Source organism: Echiichthys vipera (assembly GCF_963691815.1).
Source record: "Echiichthys vipera genome assembly, chromosome: 2".
In the NCBI taxonomy this organism is placed as follows: domain Eukaryota; kingdom Metazoa; phylum Chordata; class Actinopteri; order Perciformes; family Trachinidae; genus Echiichthys; species Echiichthys vipera.
The window spans coordinates 14,253,345-14,276,375 of NC_139827.1; the positions used below are offsets into that span (position 1 = coordinate 14,253,345).

General features: G+C 39.8%; 1 protein-coding gene across 1 annotated transcript in view; it reads right to left on the reverse strand.

The window, feature by feature from the left end:
• LOC310960188 (sphingosine kinase 1-like) overlaps positions 1–23,031 on the reverse strand; it is a gene marked incomplete at its 5' end in the record, with an annotated part of 38,515 nt that overhangs the window by 9,353 nt on the left and 6,131 nt on the right. The window contains 2 exons of the mRNA XM_083931812.1: positions 501–595; positions 12,707–12,856. Coding sequence (XP_083787938.1) covers positions 501–595; positions 12,707–12,856 — 245 coding nt within the window. The remainder of the gene's footprint in view (positions 1–500; positions 596–12,706; positions 12,857–23,031) is intronic.

The following is a 23,031-nucleotide window of genomic DNA, read 5'->3' on the forward strand; positions in this document are numbered from 1 at the left end:
ATATAACCTGTAGGCCTACATGTTTGAGGTTTCACACATTAGTTGAGCTGTAACCACCAGTCTGTAACTATAACCAGTGATGCCACATTAGCAGAAGGCTAGTTAATGCATATAAATCATATTTATCCAAAATAGTTATATGTAAGGCTGCATTGATTTATTGTTTGGTCAATAAAATATCAGAAAACTGTGAAAATTGCCTGCCACAATTATAAAATCTTCACAGTGATTGCTTTTTATGGTCGATCAACAGTCCAAACACAAAGATATTCAGTTCTTAATGATAGAAAATGCTTTCTGTGTAGCATATATCAAATATCAGTGATGTCAAGAACAGCGATGACAAAGACTGCTTGAGTTCGGTCAGGACATAACAGGCTGAGGACAGTGGTGAGAAGCTTTTAAATCAATACAAATGATGATCACAGGAGTGTGTAAGGACTTTTAGTGTCCTACACTAATGGAAAGCATGAATATAGTGAACACGTGTCTCTCTCTACCTCAAACAGAAGTCCATCACCGGACATGATGACTAAAGCGTCCCACTGCGACAGGTCGGCCTCCTTCACCAGTTCTCGGGCATGGTTCGGCCGCTCTGCAAAACACACACACACACACACACACACACACACACACACATTATAAGAAATCTAGAAAGTAAAAGAAAAAGGTGTCCTGTCAGCTTCCTTCCTTCCAAAAGAGGGAAGAAGAGATCTCCGGTAACCAAAGAGGCTAGTTCTCCTCGTAATCTTCTTTCCTTTTTCCCTTCATTAGCCAAATTAAAGAATCACCCTGGGCGGGAAAGCTGATATATGGTCTTAGATGAAGTGTCTACCACACTGCCAATTAGATCGGAGCATCTCAATTACCCAGGAGCACTCCGTAAAATTAGTGTGATGGCTTCCTCTTGAGGTGGATGACACAAAAGGATCTTTTTGAGACATTGTAGCGCCTTCTGCACAAGGCCTGATTAAATATATTAAAATATAGGTAAAGAAAAACACAGAAAAGTTAATGTGAAAAGCACAGGTGAAGTAATCATTTAGGTTTCCTCAACATTATTATCTGGCTGTCATGGCATTTACTGTATTCTCGCATAGCCAGACTGCATCGCTTATCATTCAGGGATAGCGGGAAAAATGCTTTTGTTTGTTTCTTCTTCTTTTTTTTTTTTTAAACCAATCACAATGGTGTTGGGCAGCTTTTAGTAAGGCTTTATCTCAGCACTGTACATCCAAAGCAAGCGAGACTAGTTTTACAGTAATGAACCATTTTATAGCTCCTGAAAGTTTCCTGGAAAGAACTTAAGTACTTACTATAGAGTCTTCAATTAGTGCACTTTCAATTAATTAAGTGCAATTAATTGCTTGAGTGATACCCAAGTTATGGCCCGCTGATCATTTTCTAATTCACAATGAAAAAAAATGTATTCACACTGAATTTTTTTTGAACTTTTAATGTAAATATGGTTTCAGAGTGCATTAAAAAAACATGAAAATCAAGCTTGTTTATCAGATAAAAAGTGCCAGCGGAGGATACCACAGAGCCCCTGACAGCGGTCTGGGCTAAGCCGTTAATGTCCTCAAATCCTACAAACACCCTACAAACACCTGGACCATCCGCCGCTGCTGCGACTGGATTTTTCTATTATAAAATAAGTGATTTAAACAAATGTCTAAAAGTTAAAAATGTATTTTGTTTGTTATTTAGAAAAGCAAGTTGAGCATCCCTGACCTAGATGGTTTTCTACTCTGGACAGGCAAGAATACAGTTCAGCCCATATGAGGAATAAAATACCCAATAATGAATTAATAAAGAAAAACAGTTTCCTGTTACCCACAGTTTCTTCCAGGAACTCGACATCATCAGGAAATTGCAGACCAAAATATCTTGACCTTTGAAAGGAGAACTAAACCTGTCACTTTCTCCACATCACTGTTTCACGCTTTTTCTTTTTAAGTATCCCTGTCTGTTTTGAGTGTGTGTTGAGGATACGTACATCTCTCCCTCTGTCTGTCTGTGTTTCTCTTTCAGTTTCCCTGTCCTCTGTCTGTAGGTGAAAGGGCAGGAAGAGTGCCGTGAGGTGTGAAGCAAAGTCAGCGACGCGCAACGGACTGTCACAACTTCAGTCACAACTCTCTCCTCTTCTTTCTCCTGCTGAGGGCTCAGCAACCCTTTCTGCTCTTCATCTCCTTTCTCCATCCTTTTCTTTCACTTTCATTTTCACAAACAGTCACCATTCTTATCTATGATACATTGATGGTATTCAATATTATATGCAGACACGAATTACGTTAAAAAATGTAAAATTTGAGCAACAAAAACGTTTAGACTAACAGGTTCCTGATGGACAGCTGAACTATCATAGCACAGTAAGACAGCAGCAGTGGTCACCCTGATCATTTCAGCGAACGAAGACATTTCAGCTACAGAAAACCTAGACAGAAAGTAGTAGAAAGTACTCTGGCTTTGCCAAAATAATGCTCTGGCTTGTTTGCATTTCGTGAAATCATTAACAATCTTCTTGGGCAGCACTAAGCACAAGGAAAATGCCTCTGCAAAATAGTGACGGGAGGGAATTGACTTAAAAAAGTGTATGTGGATGGTGTGGTGAAACTTTGAACCGTTGTCACTGATGCATGCTGCTGCAGGGTTAACAGATGTTGCAAATAAACTCAGACTGAAGATGGCCGTGTCAGAAGAACGGATCAACATCGGGAGAACCATAGCACGCCGTTTGTTAAAGGGAGGGACAAAGCCAGACATCAGGCCACACTGTAACTCAAAGATACAGTAGATCTGCCCGAACAAAGCTATTAGCTGCAGTAGAGTACTGATCAATACATATAGTGTATATTTGTTGAGGCAGCTACAATAGAATAATCGAATGGACCAACACTGAACTTTAATTTGATGGGAAAAACTTTAGATGATTACATTTTCACGGGCCCAAAAATCATCCCGTTTTTTCGAGAGTTTTCAGGGAGCTGAAAACCAGTCGTCCTCTTTTGTGTCTCCTTCGTGTACCTTGTTCTACACTAACACACACACACACACACACACACACACACACACACACACACACACACACACACACACACACACACACACACACACACACACACACACACACACACACACACACACACACACACACACACACACACACACACACACACACACACACACACACACACACACACACACACACACACACACACACTGTTCCCTTGAGAAGGATCTGATTTCTCTGCCTCTCTTCTTCCCTAAACTCTGCAGAATCAATTCCTCCTTATCAGTCCAGTCACATCACATTTTCTTATCTATGCAGAGTCTGTGAACTAAAGAGGACTGAAAGGACCCAACAGCACCGAAGCCGTAGAGCAGGGACACTGCAGTGTGGTGGGAGGAGAGCAGTTTTAGTATGCAACTCCCCTTGTCAGGCAGATTGATAATGGCAAAACGAAGCAGTGAGAGAAAACAAATTTCAGGGGTGGAGCTAAGTCACCCGGTGCTCATGATGATTTTTATGGTTATGTCGAGAGAGGAGTGCAAGCGAGTTTGTCTTTGTGGGTAGATGCAGTGGATTGGGCCTAACTCGTTACAGTGATGCAGATCTCTACTGGCCTCTGGTCACAGCCTGAGCTGTGGTGCGTGTTTTCAAAATGTCCTTTTGAAGGATACAGAGATGAGTAAGCTCCAATGGGGATGAGTAAAACTGTGGATCAGTGTGAGGATTATGGTATGGTAACCACTAGGGGGCATCCTGGACCAGCACTGTAACATCTTCTGATTTTGTACGGGGTAAACATATTTGGCACTGGAGGTCTTTTAATTTATGTTGATTTTTATTAATAGTGTGACGTGCTTGGAGCAAACAATCAATCAAGTAATCAGATTGTTAGCTGCAGTCAGAATGTGCAAAGTAGCCATCAAAGTATAGTTAAAAGTTTTGACTTAAAGAGAATGTCATCTTGGTGGAAACAAACTTAATTTCACTACCTGATACTCTGGGATAGGGATCGACCGATGTGGATTTTTTTCTGACCGATGCCAATACCATTTTTCTTTTCATCAGACTTAGTCGGTGTCCGATAAGGACTGCTAATTTTCTCGGGCCGATATTTGGAGCCGATACTACTTTTGCTCCGTCACTTTACATCATAAAAATTACGCAATGATAAACGATTTGAAATGATTAACACAACCATTGTTAAAAGTCTCAATTTAAAAAAAAAAAAGAACATTTATTGAACTTAAAAACAGCGTCTCCAGTAGCACGGAGCTGCCTGTGGACGCCTGTCTGTAAATATTGATGGGAAAAAACTATCGGTGAACACAGCAGCCTGCATCGTGTGATACAGATAAAAACGCAAATATTGGTGTCTATCACTACCGTGGAAGTTTCATATCATAACCTGAATTTCTTACAAGTGGAGTCATATTATGAAGTATGTGAAGGGTGTTCACACCAAATACAAAGAGATGTTTTCGCGTGTCCGTATGTCATTACACACAAAGTCAAAGCAAAGATACCAATTATGCGTTGAACATATTTTTAACTCGAGAAATCCATGCATCCTGCATAGCATAATCCTGAACTCCATTCAGAAAAACAATTGTTTTAAGAGCTTGCTTGTCGTCTTACTGACGTGACAAAGCATGAATTCAGATTCTTTACAAATCGGCATCATTAAGTATTCATTTCGGCATCCTTTGATCTGTTTTGTGCAATTAAATCACAGCAATATCTGTTTATTTCAGGTCCATACTAATCTGCTAAACCAGATTAAAGCAGCCGATGAGCGACTTGCTAGATACAGTAAATATTTAGGAGATTTCGACACCAGTTATGAAACTACCACTCACCGGGAGCCGGGACAAGCTGAGACAGAAATGTTGTAGTAGAACATTTGCTTGGTGTGAACTCAGCATTGCGATGACCAACTACTATTCCAAAGTGTTATTCCAGCATTCTTGCATTTCCTGGTCATTTTCGGCATGAATATACATCAAATAAGCCAGACAGTTTTTTTGTTGATCACTTATAAACAGACAAATCCTGGACAGTTGCTAATAGCCAGAAATGGCTAACACTGAGTAGCTTGGGCGGTGCGCTGAACCATCCAAAACAGATTTTTTTTTTAACCACTTATTGATTACCGAATGCACTGGAGTTGAGTTCAATACTTTCTTTCTTGAACTGAACTCCAGTGCATTCGATAACTTGTACTGCCTCTCAATACGGATGTAGTCGGCTGCTAAGACTTGTAGCATTGTAAAACAGTATTTTTTTAATAAACTCTGGGTTTGCTAACTACATTGCTGGTGCATTGTTTTATGTGTAGAGACTTTTATCATGCTACTGCAAAGGCTTGGTGTTATTTTCAGCAATATTAGTGGTTAAAATAAGCCCCTCTGGCTCGTTCAGCCGCCGTCTTGAGCTACTCAGTGTTAGCCATGTCTGGCTGTTAGCGACTGCCCGGGATTTCTCTATTAATAGTTGATCAACGAAAAAAAACTGTCTCAATGGTTTGTTTGATGTATATTTATGCAGAAAAAGCATGGAATGCAAGCATGCAGGAATTACACTTTAATGTATAGTATATTTAGCATGAGCATATTGTTTAAAATTGCTAATTTCTTAGCCACTTGGGGGGCAGTGGACACAAGTTAACATTTAGCAGACGGTTGTTGTTTACGGATGGAGCGACATTATTATTTATTTGGATGAGCTGAAATTGGCTGTGAAGATCTGTTAAGCGATACTTTTCACAGTCAGATTTCAAACGCTTCTGTCATGATGATTTAGGTGCATGTAAGGTAACGAAAAGCTCTGTCCTCATGCTAACCTTGTATCATCCCACTGAAGATGAATCTCCACCCTGCTGTCAGACACTTCCTGACTGCAGATGACTCTCTACGAACAACAGTCTAATAACTGCAGCACTGCTCCACCTAAATGTCAGCAGATCCCCATCCGGTATACAAGCAACACCTTTGTGTGTTTGTGTGTGTGTGTGTGTGTGTGTGTGTGTGTGTGTGTGTGTGTGTGTGTGTGTGTGTGTGTGTATGTGTGTGTGTGTGTGTGTGTGTGTGTGATAGATGTGAATGTGTGTATATACATATGTGTATTTGTGTGTCAGTATAAACACTGTGACAACTCAGCTTCTGGGAGGTGCCTGAGGGCGTAGCCTCACAGATCAACACACACATTTGAACTCACACACACACACACACACACACACACACACACACACACACACACACACATAAGGGAGCCCTTCAACTGGGACTGTGCTACATTTTACACTGACATTTTTAATGACTTTTGAGATCTTCTGTTTGCCCCCAATTTTTCTCGTCTTAAAACATATTTGAGAAAGTACATCAGATGAACATCAGAGGCTATTAAACTGTAAATAGACTGTCTGTATTTGCTATGTTTGCAAAAGCAAAATGGTAAGTTTACAGCCTGTCACATGTGTTTTAGTTGATGACATCAGTCAAACTTGTGTACATGTTTTCACAGCCTCATTGCAACTCACTTTTAAGTTTACTGTATCAGCCCTTTCTTAAATGTTGTAAAGTCATGCAACCAAAATCACCACCACACAATGTTTTCCCTGTGTGAAGCTCGACAGACAGCTAGAAGCACACCTCATGACAGATCCAGAGACACTGTCGGGTCGTACCGATGGCTACAAGCGCTGACAGACACTTCCCAGCCACGCCTGAGCAACCTTTAGCTAACAAGAGTTTAAACATGGGAAATATTTTTGTGGTCTGCCAGTGGGAAAAAAAGTACCAAAACTGAGCAACAGTCAAGATATAGTTCAACTTTAGAAAGTATATTTACACCGAGCAGCAATTATATGAAGTGGTAACAACCACATTAAACCCTGGAAATCATTGCTTTTGGGTTACAGAGTCATAGGGGAAAGACGTGTCTGCAGTACAGGGACGGCTCTACAAAATGCAGAAGTGATTTAACCTGGAGTAAGATTTTAACCTGAGGATAAACCAATACTTTACAGTACATCATTCAAAACAGGGGACAGGTCTGTCTCAATGCAGTAATGTACCAAAAGCAGCAGAAGCAGAGATAACATTTGGCCCCCAGTATTAGTAAAGCATCAAAAATGTTGGACACTACCGTACATTTGATAGAGATATCATCTTTCCCTAGGACATTCATGAAAATGCCCTCATCTTTCAACTCCTGCAGCCCTGCACTTTCATCAGCATGCTAATGGGCTTATCTAGAGCCAGTGTTTGGTTTGTTTATTCTGGGCTACTGTAGAAACAAATGGCGGATTCCTCATGTAGATATAAACTGCTCATTATAAGCTACTGAAAACACAAGTCTTATTTTCAGGTAATTATACACAAAAGAAAACATACTTATTATTATTATATTCCATTCCTACCAATAGATCCCCCTTTTTTATTTTAAGGTCAAGTTTCTCAGAAAAGTTATTACTCTCTGCTGGTTTGAGCCACTATAGTTATATATATATATTTATTAATAGCTTCTTGTCCTTATTTTGTAAAATCTATGTTTTTTCAAAGATCCCTGTTGTGTTGTGTTGTGAGGTACCTTGTTAAATGAGTCATGACGTTCTTTAAGTGAGCATATGGATTGTTGCTATAATAGTGAGAACAAAAGACTGCCAGAGAAATAAAAGAGCAGCATGGAGAAGTTGTTCAAGGGGATAATCTGTCTCCTCTGGTTAATTTGTGTAGAGAAGATGAGTCCGAGCATGAAAGGAAGACGATGTTGCATGTTGCTGTTGTTTAATTACTACTGTGTGACAGACATCTTAGGAAGTCTGAGTAACAAGGGAGACTGCCTGAGAGGAATCAGTGTGTCGCCTTTACTACCACATAGACACACGTGCAGATACTCACTAGTAAACCCTCAAACTCTCTCTCTCTGTCTGCCTGTCTGTTTCTCTCTCTGTCTGTCTGTCTGACTCTCTCTCTTTGGCTTGCATCACCCCCACAGCAGTGCAGTCATCCTTCATCTGTCCTCCACCCCTGGCAGTGCTCACAGCTGCTACACGAACAGATCCAATAATGAGTATGTCCACTTTTGTTAACATCCGCATACAAGAGAATTCCAGCCGTTCGCAATGATACACAAGATGGATATGAACACATATTATCATGAAACTTGTCCCAGCTGTTTGCTAAAGGCTTACTCCAAACAACGCTTGTCAAATCATGGCTTAGCTAATGGTTAACATGAAGTCCTATTCACAGAGATACTGAGAATCTGAGGAAGATGAAAGAGGGTTGTCTCATATTTAGGGATGGAGGGAAATAATGGATTTCTTAGTTGCATGAAACTCCCTTGATAGATTGTTTCCATGCAGAAAAGTCAATAATCAGAAATTTAAAACCCAATTTCTGACTTGATGATCTCCTGTAACGATACTCTCCAAGACAGTAAATCCACGATACAAATGTGACGATTCATATCGGCAAGATGACAGAATATGATTAAACAGTGAATGGCAGTCATCTACTTTCGACTTGGCGCATCAGTAGACAGCGGTGAAAAGAGGGCGGTGGCTGCAGCAGGAGAAGATGCCAAAATTGAGGACGCACCAGCCTGTTTTAAATCGGAGGTGCAGCAGCATTTTGGCCTTACCCAGACCAGACAAAACCAGCGAGCCTCATTCACCAATATCTAGAGTTTTTTCAAAAATTTGTTCTTAAAAAAAGTCAGAAGAAAAGTCTACGTCGGATTCTTGTTCTTAAACCCCTGAACTGTTTCTACCTCTGTTCTTATAATGATGAGTCCCATTTCCTCGTAAGTTGAAAGCATGTGCTAAATGATCCTAATTAGCAGGTAAATGCCCCGACAGAGCCTAGCGCAAACAGCCACACGCAGACATGGAAAAGAAAAGTTGAGAGAATCGAGTCAAGAATGCCTCAATAGAAAGTGGAGAGACATACTGTACATAAAAAAATCTAGTCTGTGGTATTGTCCATAGCTGTAGCTCACCCCAGATGCAGAGGTTTTATTCTTACTGCTGCATCGAGGGTTCTTGCCATGTTGTCTGCTCCCTCATCCCTTTTCTCTGTCCCTCTTCAGCTGTACTTTTCATAAAAGACTAAAAAAGCCTTAAAATCAGAACAAAAAACAGACCTACTTTCTGTAGTATATATTTAATTTAAAAAATCATATTGCTTATTTAAAGAAAGAAAATAATTATTAAGAAATACTATAAAAGCTAAAAGTATGATTGTAATTGCAATCATTCAATATTATACAACTGCATAATCTTAAAAAAATGCAGCAACCATCTGTTTTGCACAAACATGTAAGCGCGTAAGAAAACATTGGTGAATGTCAGAATCTTTGTGAGAACTGCGTAAGTGGGATGTAAGAAGACATTTCTTCTCGAGAACAGTCGGTGAATGAGGCCCAATGTGCAAATATTGCGTCAGAGTGATGAAGGAGACAAACAGCTCAACCAAAATGATGCAGCGACACCAGAGTGAGAAGCCCCGGTCTCCGCTGCCTGAGTGGAAAAAGTTACTAAGAGGCCAAACCATGCTGACGAGCGGATTTGCAACCCTGGTCGCCAAAACTGAAACTGTGAACCTGTGAACGGTTCGACAGCAGGGCTCACTGTGCAGAGATCTCAGCTTCTGCTTGTATACGAATACATGCTGAATAAAACAGAATGGGAACAAAGCCCTAGTTTTTGAATATATTTTCTGTATTTGTTTTATTTATTTATTTAATTTGCTTTAAAAATCTAATTGTGATATTTAAAACAGAATATATTTTTGATTTTCACTTTTAAAAAGTAAAATATGCACTGGTTTGCATAGTTTGTACCCTACTTTAGAAATAATAAATCTTTAATACAAAAAGAAAAGAGAAGTGAAAATGTATTTTGTGTTTTTTTTCACTCGTATGTACCCGTTCATTGTACTGTAATATTCACCTGTCACAGTTTTGTAAGACCGGGCTGTACCGTACGTTCCTTATGGCTGAACCAACTGGATGGTGAAACGTAACGGACGTAAACATACGCGTCACATTGTATGTATGTGTATGTAATAAGCTAGGCTACTTCTTGAGTTTTGGTGAGGATGGCTGAGTATGAGCAACCGTGCACTACCCCCTGACTTAAAGGAAGAGTGTGGAAATGTTTTGGCTTCTTCAAGTTGAAGGGAAAAGGGACCTGGAGCAGATCTACACTGTATGCAAGTTGTAAGGCACACTTTAGCTTCTTCTCCTGTTGGTTCTTTGAAATGCTGGGATATACAGTATATGACAACCTTCCAGCTGACAGCTTTTCTATTTGTTACTACCATTGTATCAAAAGAGCATTAAGAAAGAAAAGATCTGTTTAGTTTACGATCATCACAAATATGCTATGTTTTAAAAGTAGCAAGTAGTGGCAGTCAGAGATATAGATATAAAAATATCTTTCATTGGAGCCGATGAACTCCATTCTGATTAAAGTTTCATCCCACTCATACTTTTTCCTGCATTATTAATTGTAATTGCAACCAGGGAGAGATTAGAGTATATTGATGCTGTTGCCTGGGTCAGATGAAGAAGCACCTGCCAGAAAGAAACGTGTGATCACATGCAGATGTAAAGTGATCATTCAAACATGAGCCATCTGAACACGGCAGCAGGTCTGGCTCATTAAAGGTACATTAAGTGCTTGTGTCATTTTATGTTTGATCATTGAATCAGCTTTGCACAGTTAAGACAGCAGCTACCATGTCTCAATCTATAGTATGGACTCTCTGTTCACTCATATTTCATCACAGATGATCACACGTTCAGGATTGGGTGATGTTTCGGTTGCAAGTCACAGTTTTCTCAGCATTAATTAATCATGGTAGATGTTTGTACGTTTTCATTAAAAGAATCAGATGTTGTTGCAGCAGACGTTGAAAAGCCCGTTTGGATAGATCTTCCAGATGACCTAGAAAGCTAAAAGGGATTTTTCAACATTACTATTTATGCTTTATTACTATTTACAACTTAGAAAGTGATGCAAACTTTTCAAAAGATTTACGATGAAAAGGTGATAAAGTGTGGACTCAAAATATATTTATTAAAGTAATTAAGTCGGAGGGATCGGCTTGTCAAGTGGACAAATGTGACCCGACACACTGCTCAACTTGTCAACAGTATAGATGGAGAGCATCTCTGGGCTGTAAGTGTTTGACCACGCTCTCACAGTACAGAGTAAACAATGGGCCAGGTACTCGAGTATTTGATTCAGACACAAGTATTAGTTCAACGTATCAAGGACTTCTGTTATGGTGCGTTCCATTTACCTCAGAATTCGGAGCTGGGAACGACGTCACTCCCGAGTTATCAGTGTTTCAGTTACAAACGGCCAAAAACGGAAAAGGAAGCAAGATGGCTACATCTACGAAAGGTTACTCACTACATAGTAGGCTACTATTTATATCCCTGTGGTGGATGACATCACAACATTATCAAACACTTATTTGGGACCCTACTTTCCTATTCTTTTTTTGTGAGTAATCAAGTATTGTATAATGATTGAATATATGTGCTCGAATAAATGGAAATTTAAAACGTCTCTAATTACTAGTACATTATTACATCTCTAATACAGAGGATGTAATAATGTACTAGTAATTAAAAACATTACGGATTCATCTATAATCCAGCTGATCATCTGAGTCCAGTAAATGTTAATAGCTTAGTTTCTCATGCGGTGGATCTTAATTAGAAATTACTGTACTACACTGCATGTAAAAAAACAAATCTAATACTACTGAGGCCATTTTGGGAGAAATTAGAGTCAAAGCTTTAATTTATCAGTGTTATCTGTTGAAGGGACTGTCTATCACTGCGGTCTCCAAAGTCCCTTTTAGTAGTAATGCTCTTTTCAATGTAGACTTGGGGATTAAATATATTCTTATGTATTCTCCGGGATTAACTTGTTTGAAAGTACATAACAAAAGGAAATCAAAAAAAGTGGGTTTTTTTCACAGCACAGTACGAGTAAGATGATTTCTCTCTGCCCTCTTCCCTCTGTCTGTGCACCTCACACAGTGATAAAAGACTTATCTTATCTGACACTTTACTGATTTATGAACAAACCAAGACGAGGGGAAATTCCAGCAACTTACTGAAACGATGGGGCCGAGAGCATGATGCAGTGTGGGATGAGTGACTGAGTCAAATATGATGCACTATATAATCATTACCACCCAGTGTAGATTATGGATGCATCCAGACTGTCAAATCAAATCATGGCCAAAGAGGATTTTGTGCGAATGTGCGTGTTTATCATGGACGTGTCTTTATCCATATGTGTGTCTTACTGTGTGTACGCATATTTATTACATAACAGATTTGCATGCATATGGGTCAGAGGCAGTTGATCAGCATAATGATGGTGACAGCATGAAAACACGAAGAGGATTTAAACTTGTGCAGGGTCCCCAGAGAGAGAGTGTGAGAGAGAGAGAGAGAGAGAGAGAGAATTGTGCTGTTGTTATTGTGGCTTTTGCTGAAATAAATATCTTGCTCAACGACACTGGAACATGATAGGACACATAGGGAACTGAACCTGGCCTTCACAGATGGACTGACTAACCACTAGTTCAGTCTGCAGTGCACAAACTCAAAGAGTGAGAGCAGACTCTGGGCTTATAAATGCATAAAAGTTCATTTTCGACTCACCGGTGATGACCAGAGTGTGTGTGACTCCTGCTTCATTGAGCATTCGTTGGATGTGATTGTTGTAGAGGGTAAGCGCTTGTCCTTTCCCGCTCTGTGGGTTCACCAGCAGCATCATCCGGCTCGGACGAGACAGCACGTTCATCAGCACCCCTGCAGAGGACAGAGGAGACGAGGTCACTCCTCTACAACACAAAACCTTATTTTTAAATCAAGGCAGTAAGGCTTTGGAAACCTTAAACTCAAAATATATATATTTTCATTCCTTGATTTTGTGGTACTTTGATGAATACATTTAGATACAAAGACACAAAACTAGGAGTAATTACTTTCATCTTACTGCACTGCGGTGAAAACTGTACGTTTGTGTCTTCAGTCTTTGTCATGCATGTGTACTCTTTTACATCCTTACAGAGGTGAGATATCAAGTCATCTCCTGTGAAAACCTGTTGATTATTGTATTCCCTTATCTCAGTTACAGAAATTATCTTTTTCTTTTATGTTGAAAAAAACAAAACAGGTTCCCTACAGAAAGACACTAGGGGGACATGGGAATCTGTGTACTGGGATGTTTGGAGATGAACTCACAAATTGGACCCTTATCTCCCCTTACAGACTTTGGCGAGGCTCCTGTTAAGGAGAAGTTAGAGGAGCACAATCATTATGGGGGCTGAAATGCTGAATATATTCTACCAGAAGAACCATGAACTGTCTACTGCAATGGAAAGACTCACACTAATATACAGCGTGTCACAGAGCACACACTGTCTATTTGTATGTTGTACGCACATTTACAGCATTTTACCTCCTGAGATAATGTCAATTAATGGCACATTTGGGTGTTTTTGTTCTGCAGTGTGATCATGTGACCACTATGTGGGATCACTTCTGACCCTCTGATATTGTTATCAACAGTTATGACACACAACAAAGGTCCCGTGTCCACCTGCCAGGAGCTGTGGTTATCATATTTAATGTTGCAATAGAGCGCTGCAGAGATGAAATATTAGTGTAGAAAATAAGCTCTGTGGCAAACAAAAGTTTATGAAACTTGTGTGTTTTTTTTCAGCAAAATAATCTCACAAATGAACACCACTTTTATGATTTTTGAATCATGCAATTCAGTCATCAGAAGTACAAACTATAAAAAAAAAACACCACGATCGCAGGCAACACCAACACTTGTTTCCAACTGTTTTTACGTTTGGCGTGATGATGTTCAGTCTCATTTAGCCAGTTGTTAGAAAATGCTTTCTAATACTGACGTATCTGATATCGTGAAACATAATGAGAAAATCTCTTATGCTTGTGTGAACCACAGACCTTATTTCCATTCCAAAAACCTATTGTCTGCAAAACTTATTTCCAGGTTTTAGGACTCATTCGTGCAGCAATCTGCAACCCAGGTGCAGTTTTATCTTGTCTTTAGAAAAGCTGCCAATGTGCATAGACTTGACAGGATATTTGTGTATACAAGTCGAAACAAAGGTCAGCTGCACACCATCTCACACGCACGCAAATACAAAAAATGAATCCCACACTGTTTGCATCTAAAGAAGGACGAGTGCAGAAGTAGCAGCATCTTTGGCAACATTTGAACTGCAGGGTTAATGCAAAGTAGTGTTCAAAATATCTTAGGGATCAAACAGATTTCAGAGGGTAAAACACACACACACACACACACACACACGCACGCACGCACGCACGCACGCACACGCACACACACACACACACACACACACACACACAAACACACATCTTTTTTTCGGCCTCCTTAAAGAAGGGAGGAACTGGAAGAAGCTGGTTTTGGCTCTTAAGATTAATATACGGTATATGAGACAAGATGGGGAGAACTGACATAAATACAGATATGATGGAAGAGAATGATGATAAAACTGTGCTCATGTTGAGGGGGTTAAAGTTTTGTGACTTGTAATTTTTCCCTGCCACAGCCAACATTTATCCTGTATTTGGAAGGTGCTAATTTTTTCCGGTCAATCAACTCCTATACCAAAAAGTTTTTTTCCTTTACCTCCCTACAAATCGGAAGCAAATTACTTGTGAATTTTCTCTCCTTTTCCCGTGTCGCCCTTAAAACTACTTTTGTTGTTGTTGTTGTTGTTGTTGTAACGTCTCAGCGGGGAGATAAGTCAAATAAAAAGAGCGAGAAGTGTGAGGGTAAAAAAAAAAATCTGCCACATTTGACATGCTGCAGCTGTGGGACAACTTTACAAGTAGGTAAAGATTGCTCTCTGTTGTAGAAACGGCACGCTCCGGTAAGACTGCTTTCTATGTCTCGCCTTTTCGACAGATACACAGAACAAAAGGTTTCACTAAAGCAGTCGGATAGAAAGAAGCCCCGCAGTGAGATCAGTCCACTTTGTTTTGCTGTCTGCTGTATTTTTATTTTTTTTATTTTTTGAAAGGATCAAAACGCTGTGAGCGAGGAGGGAGCGAAACCATCCAAACAAGTCTGACAGCTGAAAAATGATGGTGAGAACAGCCGAAGTGCAGAGACGAGCCAATCAAACTGGTTCAAAACCTGACTGGCAGGTTTGGTTTTAATGGATACGGCACTTCCTGTGGAGTCCCAGTGATACTACTGGAATGCAGTGAAACAAGTCACACAGCTTCTTTTTTTTTTATTCACCCGTCACTGGAGTTTGGCAAATTCCCATTTCTTTTGGAAGGTTTAAAAAAGGCGCGGACACTTTCTCTGAATATTTCTATGGTGTTTCTCCAAATCATAACGACTCCTGAGGGAAAGCTACAGAAGTGCCCTCATGAATCAGCTGGCATGACAGCTGGCACTGAAGGTCCCGACCTGGCTGTCTGTGTGCCCTGACACCCACGCAGACCTTGTTAAATCCAACCCCATGCCACTTCCTGTGTGCCACCCCTCCCCTTCTCAAAACATTCCAGAGGTCACTATCTATCAACTCATCTCTGTCTGTCCACGCTCCGGGTTTCCTCCTCTGTCATTAGCTCGGCTGCAGCGACGTCGCGGCACGGAGCCAAAGTGTGACATGCGTCTAATTAGGCCCACTCAAATCAACAGAAATCTATAATTACCCTTTATCCAACAAGCTGGACCCTCTGTAGTGGATGTAGTGGAAGTCCCCCTCCTGACACGTTTTAAAGTATGTGAAGATACTCTACTATGAATGATATTATTTAGGTGAACGAGACTGCAGCAGTAGTTTCACTGCTGGTTTATTTTCTCCATTAAAGGAAACATCGGAGGGATTCAGCCATAAATGTTTGAGCCTCTAGACTCAGTCTGCAGACGTTGTTAAACATACATACAATAATATCTGCTACGATGGTACAGTGTGTTTTCACTCTCTTCTGACACAGATATGTGACGCATAGATACAAGTCAATTTAGTTTAATAAGAAAAACACATTTTGGAGTGGAAGGAGACTTTAAGGCATTTTCCTCATTGAGGATTGGTGGTTTATGAAAGCAGATCATGTTTGATCGATTGTATAGGAATGGGGAGTAATCCTGATTGTCGAGTGATGACAGGGCCTTCCTGTATTAAAGAAATTCTTAGTAGACTGATCTGATCAGGTCTAAAGAAGGATTGCCACAATGAATCACAATGAATAATGCAAAAGCACCACTTTAAATCTCGTGTTTATCAGAGATGTGCTCATCCTTTTCTCAGAAATAACTCATTCAGTTTAAAAGCATTAAAGTGCCTCACTGACTAAAGAACTCTTAGTCAAATAAAACCAAAACTGCAGATTAGTCGACTAACAGTACTTTGCTATTGATGAACATATGAGGTCAAAGACACATCTTTTTGTCCTGTCTTGTAGTCAAAACAGTCTGTTACGTTATCAGTTTGTTAACTGAATCACACATTATGACAAAGAGCTTAAGCAGGCAAAAACAATTACAGAACAAAGTCAATTTCTCTCTTTGAGGAAGCGATTAAGTAAACGGCGCTACTGCAGCCTGAGTAAATCATGCGGAAAAAGATGAAAAACAACACTGCTCTGCATCTCGACTACATTCACTTGCTTGATTTGGGATCACAGACGTCTCATCTGCTCACTTCAAAACCAAGAGCATGGGAACTGTCCCAGATCTTAATGGAATAATCACTACTGAGGTATTTGCAAGAGGAAATGACAGCCCAAATAAAAAAGGGAAAAACCCAGGAGCCGACACATTCCCTATAATAGCTATCTGGTGCATATGGCGTCTGAGAAGAGACAGCTTTGTCTGACAACTGTTATTCAGTACATTCAGCAGGATGTCAGGTATTATTAAGCAGACACAGAGATGATGGTTTAACTAGAAACTTCAAATGTAAATCTTTCTCTTTTTCGTTGAAAGTGTTGAAAAAAAGGGTTGGTTGAAATTTTCAGCACCATAAAATAGGACAGAATATAATCATATCATATTTATAAATATAGATATGATTCTACTTCCACAACATTTCTCTTAATTAATGCCCATACATTTTACATAAAATGAGGGTTAAAAGCAAACATTACTCAGCCTTTTGCATCCACCTTATCCATGACCCTACATGGCCCCTCTGACTATCAAAAGCGTCATCGTTGCCTGTCGACTGACTCATTGTGATGACTGTGCATACATCAGTCAGTCGTTCTGGTGTCTCACTCAACCTCCCATAAATCAGCGCCCCCGTCAGCAGTGAAGCATGACGAAGCATTTACCATCTGCCATTAAGGAATTAAGTAGCAATCTTGATTTTAAAAAAGTGTCTTTTATCTCACTTAGCTGAGCCCACACAACACCACTCTGCCGGCATAAATTTGCGACTCAGATGGGACCGGCCGCACTCAGTCCAGATGTAGTGTCTCTGGGGATTTAGAGGGAGAGAGGAAACATCAGGACACGCTTTGTTTTGGAAGTGTGTTTCATTTAGGGATGCACCGATCTTAATATAAGATACCGATACTGGTTCGAAATAACTGGATCGGTATCTGTAGGAGCCAATTCATTAGTTTGATTATTGAATTATTATTGGTTATTTTGTATTTATTTTTGTGGGCACTAGAGGCACTAACCACTTGTTCGGTACTAATAAAAGTAGCATGTGTGTTAGTGTCAGGTAATGCACCAGAAGGGACTTGTTTTCTTTTTTTTTTTTACCAGAGCGAGAGAGAGGCAACATGAAATGTTTGTTTGCTTTCGAACTGGAAATTAAATCAACAAAAAGTGAATCCTTCCTGGACAATGGGCTTCTTTGACGGAGTACAAACCAACCAAACTGGTACATCAGTGGCCTTTTGTGCAAGATATAATTTTGAAAGACATCTCTTCTTTGAGTTTTGGACCTCCAGTAGGGCTTATGGATCAACATCTCTGTGAGAGAGGCCCTGTTTTCTTTGTTCTTTGAGATGCAATACATACTCCTGACGGTAGTTTCTCACTGATGGCGATAACGCGCCAAGAAGCGTAGCAACGTGCAAAGGGAATGAAGAAGAAAACGACAAGCTAGTAAACGTGAATGCAAACAATGCTTTGGAAATGTTTAAGGAAGGAAATGTATTCAACGCATTTGTTTGTTCAGTAACAATCTTAACAGAGCCTGGTTTACACAGGGCAGCTGTAACAAAACCGCTCCAAGTAACAAAACAAAGGAAAAAATCTACACTATTTGAAAGGCGTGACTACACTTGCACAATCTTGGAATAATGAACACTCCCAAGTCAGTATCACGGGAGGTGCTACTGTTCCGCCCTTTTTGCCCACATAGCTTGAAAGCAGCATGAGTACGTGTCCCGCTTCATGCTAGCATAAATGTCAACCAATAACAGCAGGGCATGGATATTAGACTAAGAAATATGTATATTTTTTTCTCATATAAAAACAGACCTGGAGCATGATGACAGAGGACCCCATCCATGTCACCTACTGTACCCACCAGCAGGTTTGTGTCTCATTGATGTGGGCTCTAAGCCGTCACAAACACCCATTAGGAGAGAATCCAGTTTCCACATTAAAGGGATTAATGGATAAACATGTTTTTGACCTGGTACTTACAGTATACCCTCCCCTCCCCTCCCCTTGTAATATGACAGATATGTCCAATCACAATCTACTAAATGTTAGCTTTGTCCCAGGGCAGCTGAGGGCAAAAGCCAGATTCTCTCTCACAAACATGTGCAGTAGTCTGTAATCTTGTGTTAAGAAACAAACAAACAAAATAGCAATGAAACAATGTGTAAACACACAAACTATAACTATTAAGTATGTTTAAATATTGCCCAACATAACAAACTGTTGGAAGATAATTTTAAGTTGCATCCTTGTCATCTTTTAAATGGATTCAGCCGGCTGTCCTGAATTTCTAAAATTCCTTTGTTTTGCAGAAGTGACATTTCATTGGATGGTAGCGCACTGTTCAGGCTCTAAACCGACTGTAGTTAACTACATACCAGCTGTAACCTCATGACAGCAATTTAGAGATTCAACACAATACAGTTTTATTTGGAGCGTAAAGGTATGTCTCCGACCAAACCGCAAGTCACTGAAATGTATCTATATTCTTATTACTGCATGCACATGAATGGTATCAGAATGTGAGTAGTTTTAATTTGGTTATATGACACAACGTTTATTTATATGGTGCTTTTCTGTATTCAAAGTCCACTGACAGCACAAAAAAGTTCAAGGTCTGCGCATTTATATGCCATTTTGTACTTCGACTTCACAGCATTTAAGAGGAAGATGTACTTTTTACACAACTGCTTATATTTGACAGCTACAGTTACTATGCAGATTTTACATACACAATGTATGATCGCTATATAAATGACACTGCTACAGATTAAACCACCTAACAAAGTAGAGAATATAAAGTAGAATAAGTAATTTAAATATTTTGTCCGCACAATAAGCACTTTTACTTTTAATACTTTAAGTACATTCTGCTGATAAAAATTGTGTTGGTGTTTTGATTGACTGATTAATTTACTTAAGTAAAACATCAGAATGTGTCTTTCACTGCTGTATAAATCCAGTGTTGTACATTAGCAGAAAACAAACAGGTAATGGGTAATTAAAACTATTCCATGAGACACATGATGCACCATTTCCCCCCCTTCATTCTTGTCCTATAAATAATGACGTTGTCACGATAAAGGTCTGCTAATTAAGGAGACAGTAATTCAGATACTAGTAATTCAAATAGTCATTCAAATACAGTTGAGAATTTGGTTTGAATTTCTGTGTGAGCATGTTTTATTGCTGTTCAACAAATCCTACTGATTTAAAAATCCCATGTATCAGCAAACATTAAAAAGCTGTATTAAAAGACCCGTCAATCAATATGATAGTGATTGATATTATTCTCCAATCCTGTATTTTGATGTTTAGTGGTGGGACTGTGCTTTCACTCACAGTTGAATCACAGACTGTACCTTTACACCAGGAAACCTTGTTTACCTAAACAGCCTCACTGCAGTAACATTAGGTGCAGTGAGGGCATGTCTCCTGTCCGTAATACTGTCTGTAAATCAAAGAGGGGAAGCTGCTCGAGCACAGAGCCCTTTTTTTTCTGCTGAGCAAGAACCACAAAGGGTGTGGAAGGAGGAGAAGGCGGTGGTGGCAGTGGTTAGCTCGCTGTAGATCTATATTAGGAAAGGCAGCGAGTTTACGGCATTGAGGTTTTTATTAAAATCACCCTGCACTGTCTGTCAACCACTTGTCTATATACCGTGTCCCCTGCATTGTTATAATAAAGGGATGCATATAGTGTACAGAGAAAAGCATAGAGAGGATTCAACCATTGTCTGTCTCTCCCATGTGGGTATTTTAGGCTGCAGGGTCGGATTGAGGAGAGGACGTTAGGTTGCTGCATGAAAACAAACTTTCCGCAAGTCACTCGGTTGCATAGCCGCTAATTTAATGTTTAGTTTAAGCTTTTCTTTTATTGGGAACTGCAGCTAACATTTTTAATTAAGCTCAGTTACTCTGTACTTCTGATTGTACAGTATGGTCCCTTTCTGCATCTATTAGTCAGTTTTAAATAAAAACATACATGTAGGAAACGAGAGCAAAACATGACGTTACTGCAAACTGTAAAATAAAAACAACTGCTAATGTGCTGCGTGCTAGCGTACGGAGGAAATGGACTTCCCACCATAAAAAAAACCCACGACCACATGTTCTTCTACCAGGCAAAGACAGACTATATCTGAGGTGAACCAGCTGCTCTGTAGGATGAATGGTCAATTAGTGGTTGTTGTTGTTGTCGGCATATCACAGAATGACTCCAGAGGCCGTGTCTGAGAATAGCAAACTGGGTTAGCACCAAATGCTTTTTATGCCTGGTGGTATAATGCACAGAGAGTCCTCCCCCAGTTTGAGATGTAAATATTCTACCATATTCTATTTGATGGGGTTTACGTTGGAGTGTATTTTGCCAGATATCACCAGTATACTCCATCATTTAGATTTGCTCGTGGTAAGAGTGGGCAGGACACTGTCATTACAGACACAGAGCTGCTGTGAGCCCCCCAAGCCCGAGAAAGCTCCAGAGACGCTGAATCAGAGGGCTCGACAGCACATCAAGCTCCATCGCAGCGTGTATCCAATGAGGAGGAGTCCTCAGGGAGAGGACTGCTGCTGCCACTACTGTCTGACCACACACAAAAGCCTATAATATCCCAGACAAAAACACATATGGGACTGTGTTGACATACTTATTATCACCAAATAATATCAGATCTTTTTTTTTTCAGTTACAACTATAGCAGCAAAAGGGACAACTTGTTATGAATGAAATGTGGTTTCTCAGGAAGTTTCATCATTCTTGTCCATTCAAGACTGATTAATCACAAGGGTGTGATACTGGATGGATCAGTCACACGGTTCATCAGCTTCACACATTTGAAAAGAAGATCCTCTTTTAAATGAGGTCATTGTCAAGATCAGCACCTTATTTTTGCTTATTCATGCTTTTCATCTTCGCACACCCACAAAGACACACTATAGCTCTGAAAACATGCTGATCATACTGTATGAGAAAATACGTAACAGTGAGTATGTTCACACGTACAACAATACCCAAATGGGAAGTCCAACGGGAAAATCAGCTTACAGTGAGTCAGTGTTTTCATTTAAATGTGTGTGATAGAAAATGACTGTGGTTAAGTGGTTTACAATGATTTCACAGTCACAAAGTCGATGAAAAATGTCTCTCACAATGTCTTAGAAACCAAGGTGATATCTTCAAATGTCTCGTTTTGTTTGAACAGTCCCAAATCTAAAGATATTCTGTTAACTATAAAGTCAAGAAAGAAAAAGCAAAAAAGTCTTGCATGTGAGAGGCTGTAACCATCAAATGATTTGGCGTTTTTGATTGAAAGTGTGCTGAAATAGAAAACTTAGGTACAAACTGCAACATAAAGAGTGTGAAGATGTATGCAGAATTCACAAAACAATTTCACAAAAGTCACCTTTTGCCATAAAAACAGCATCACAACCACTCGGCATTCGGGAAATAATTTCACAAAAACGGTTAACAATAATCCAGCATGTTCCTACAGTTCATAATCTGTGGGCCTGTGTGGAGACTGGCCATTCGTTTGAGCGTCCTTTACTACCTCGCCTTCTCAAAATGTGTTTTGCAATATGTAGGTGTGGTTCAGATTACCTTCTTGGTGAAGAACAACAGGCTGTCCAACTAACTGTGCATTTAATGGAAAGGCATTCTCAAATAACCAATGATGACACTGCCTTCTGCTTTCTGACTTCTGTAAAACAAACATACAAAAGTTATGCTTTCACCTATCTGGATCTCACAAATGACCCAGTGGTTTTCGCAATTAAATAGAACGTCATATTTCGTAAGATATACAAACTTTTGTGGATTACTTTTCTTTCGATATCCAATGAGCAAATTTGTCATTGAGGTTAGGGCAGGCTCCCTTTTAATGTAAAAAAGGCATCAAATTATCACATAATTAACCTCTTCTTTTGCTTCCATCTATGAAATTGTGTTTAACAGAGCATACAAACCATCCCAACTCTGTCTCTCAGCCAGGGGTAATGTATTAGTAATAGCGTTGGCTTGCTGAGAGTCCTGGATTTTGCTGCTAAAAGGAGCAACAGCGATCCCCCCTGAGAGTGTCGACTAAGGTGCTTCTCATCTGACTTTCCATCACTGCCGTTTCCATGGTTTCACACTTTTACCAACAGCCTTATTCACTTATAGTCCATTAACACAAATCATGTTCCCTGTGGTGATAAAGTTCCCCTGACACAGTTATAAAGTGTCAAACTTAATCTCATCAGCTATAGTAGCATTTTAAATGGATTCTAATTCATAGATTCATTA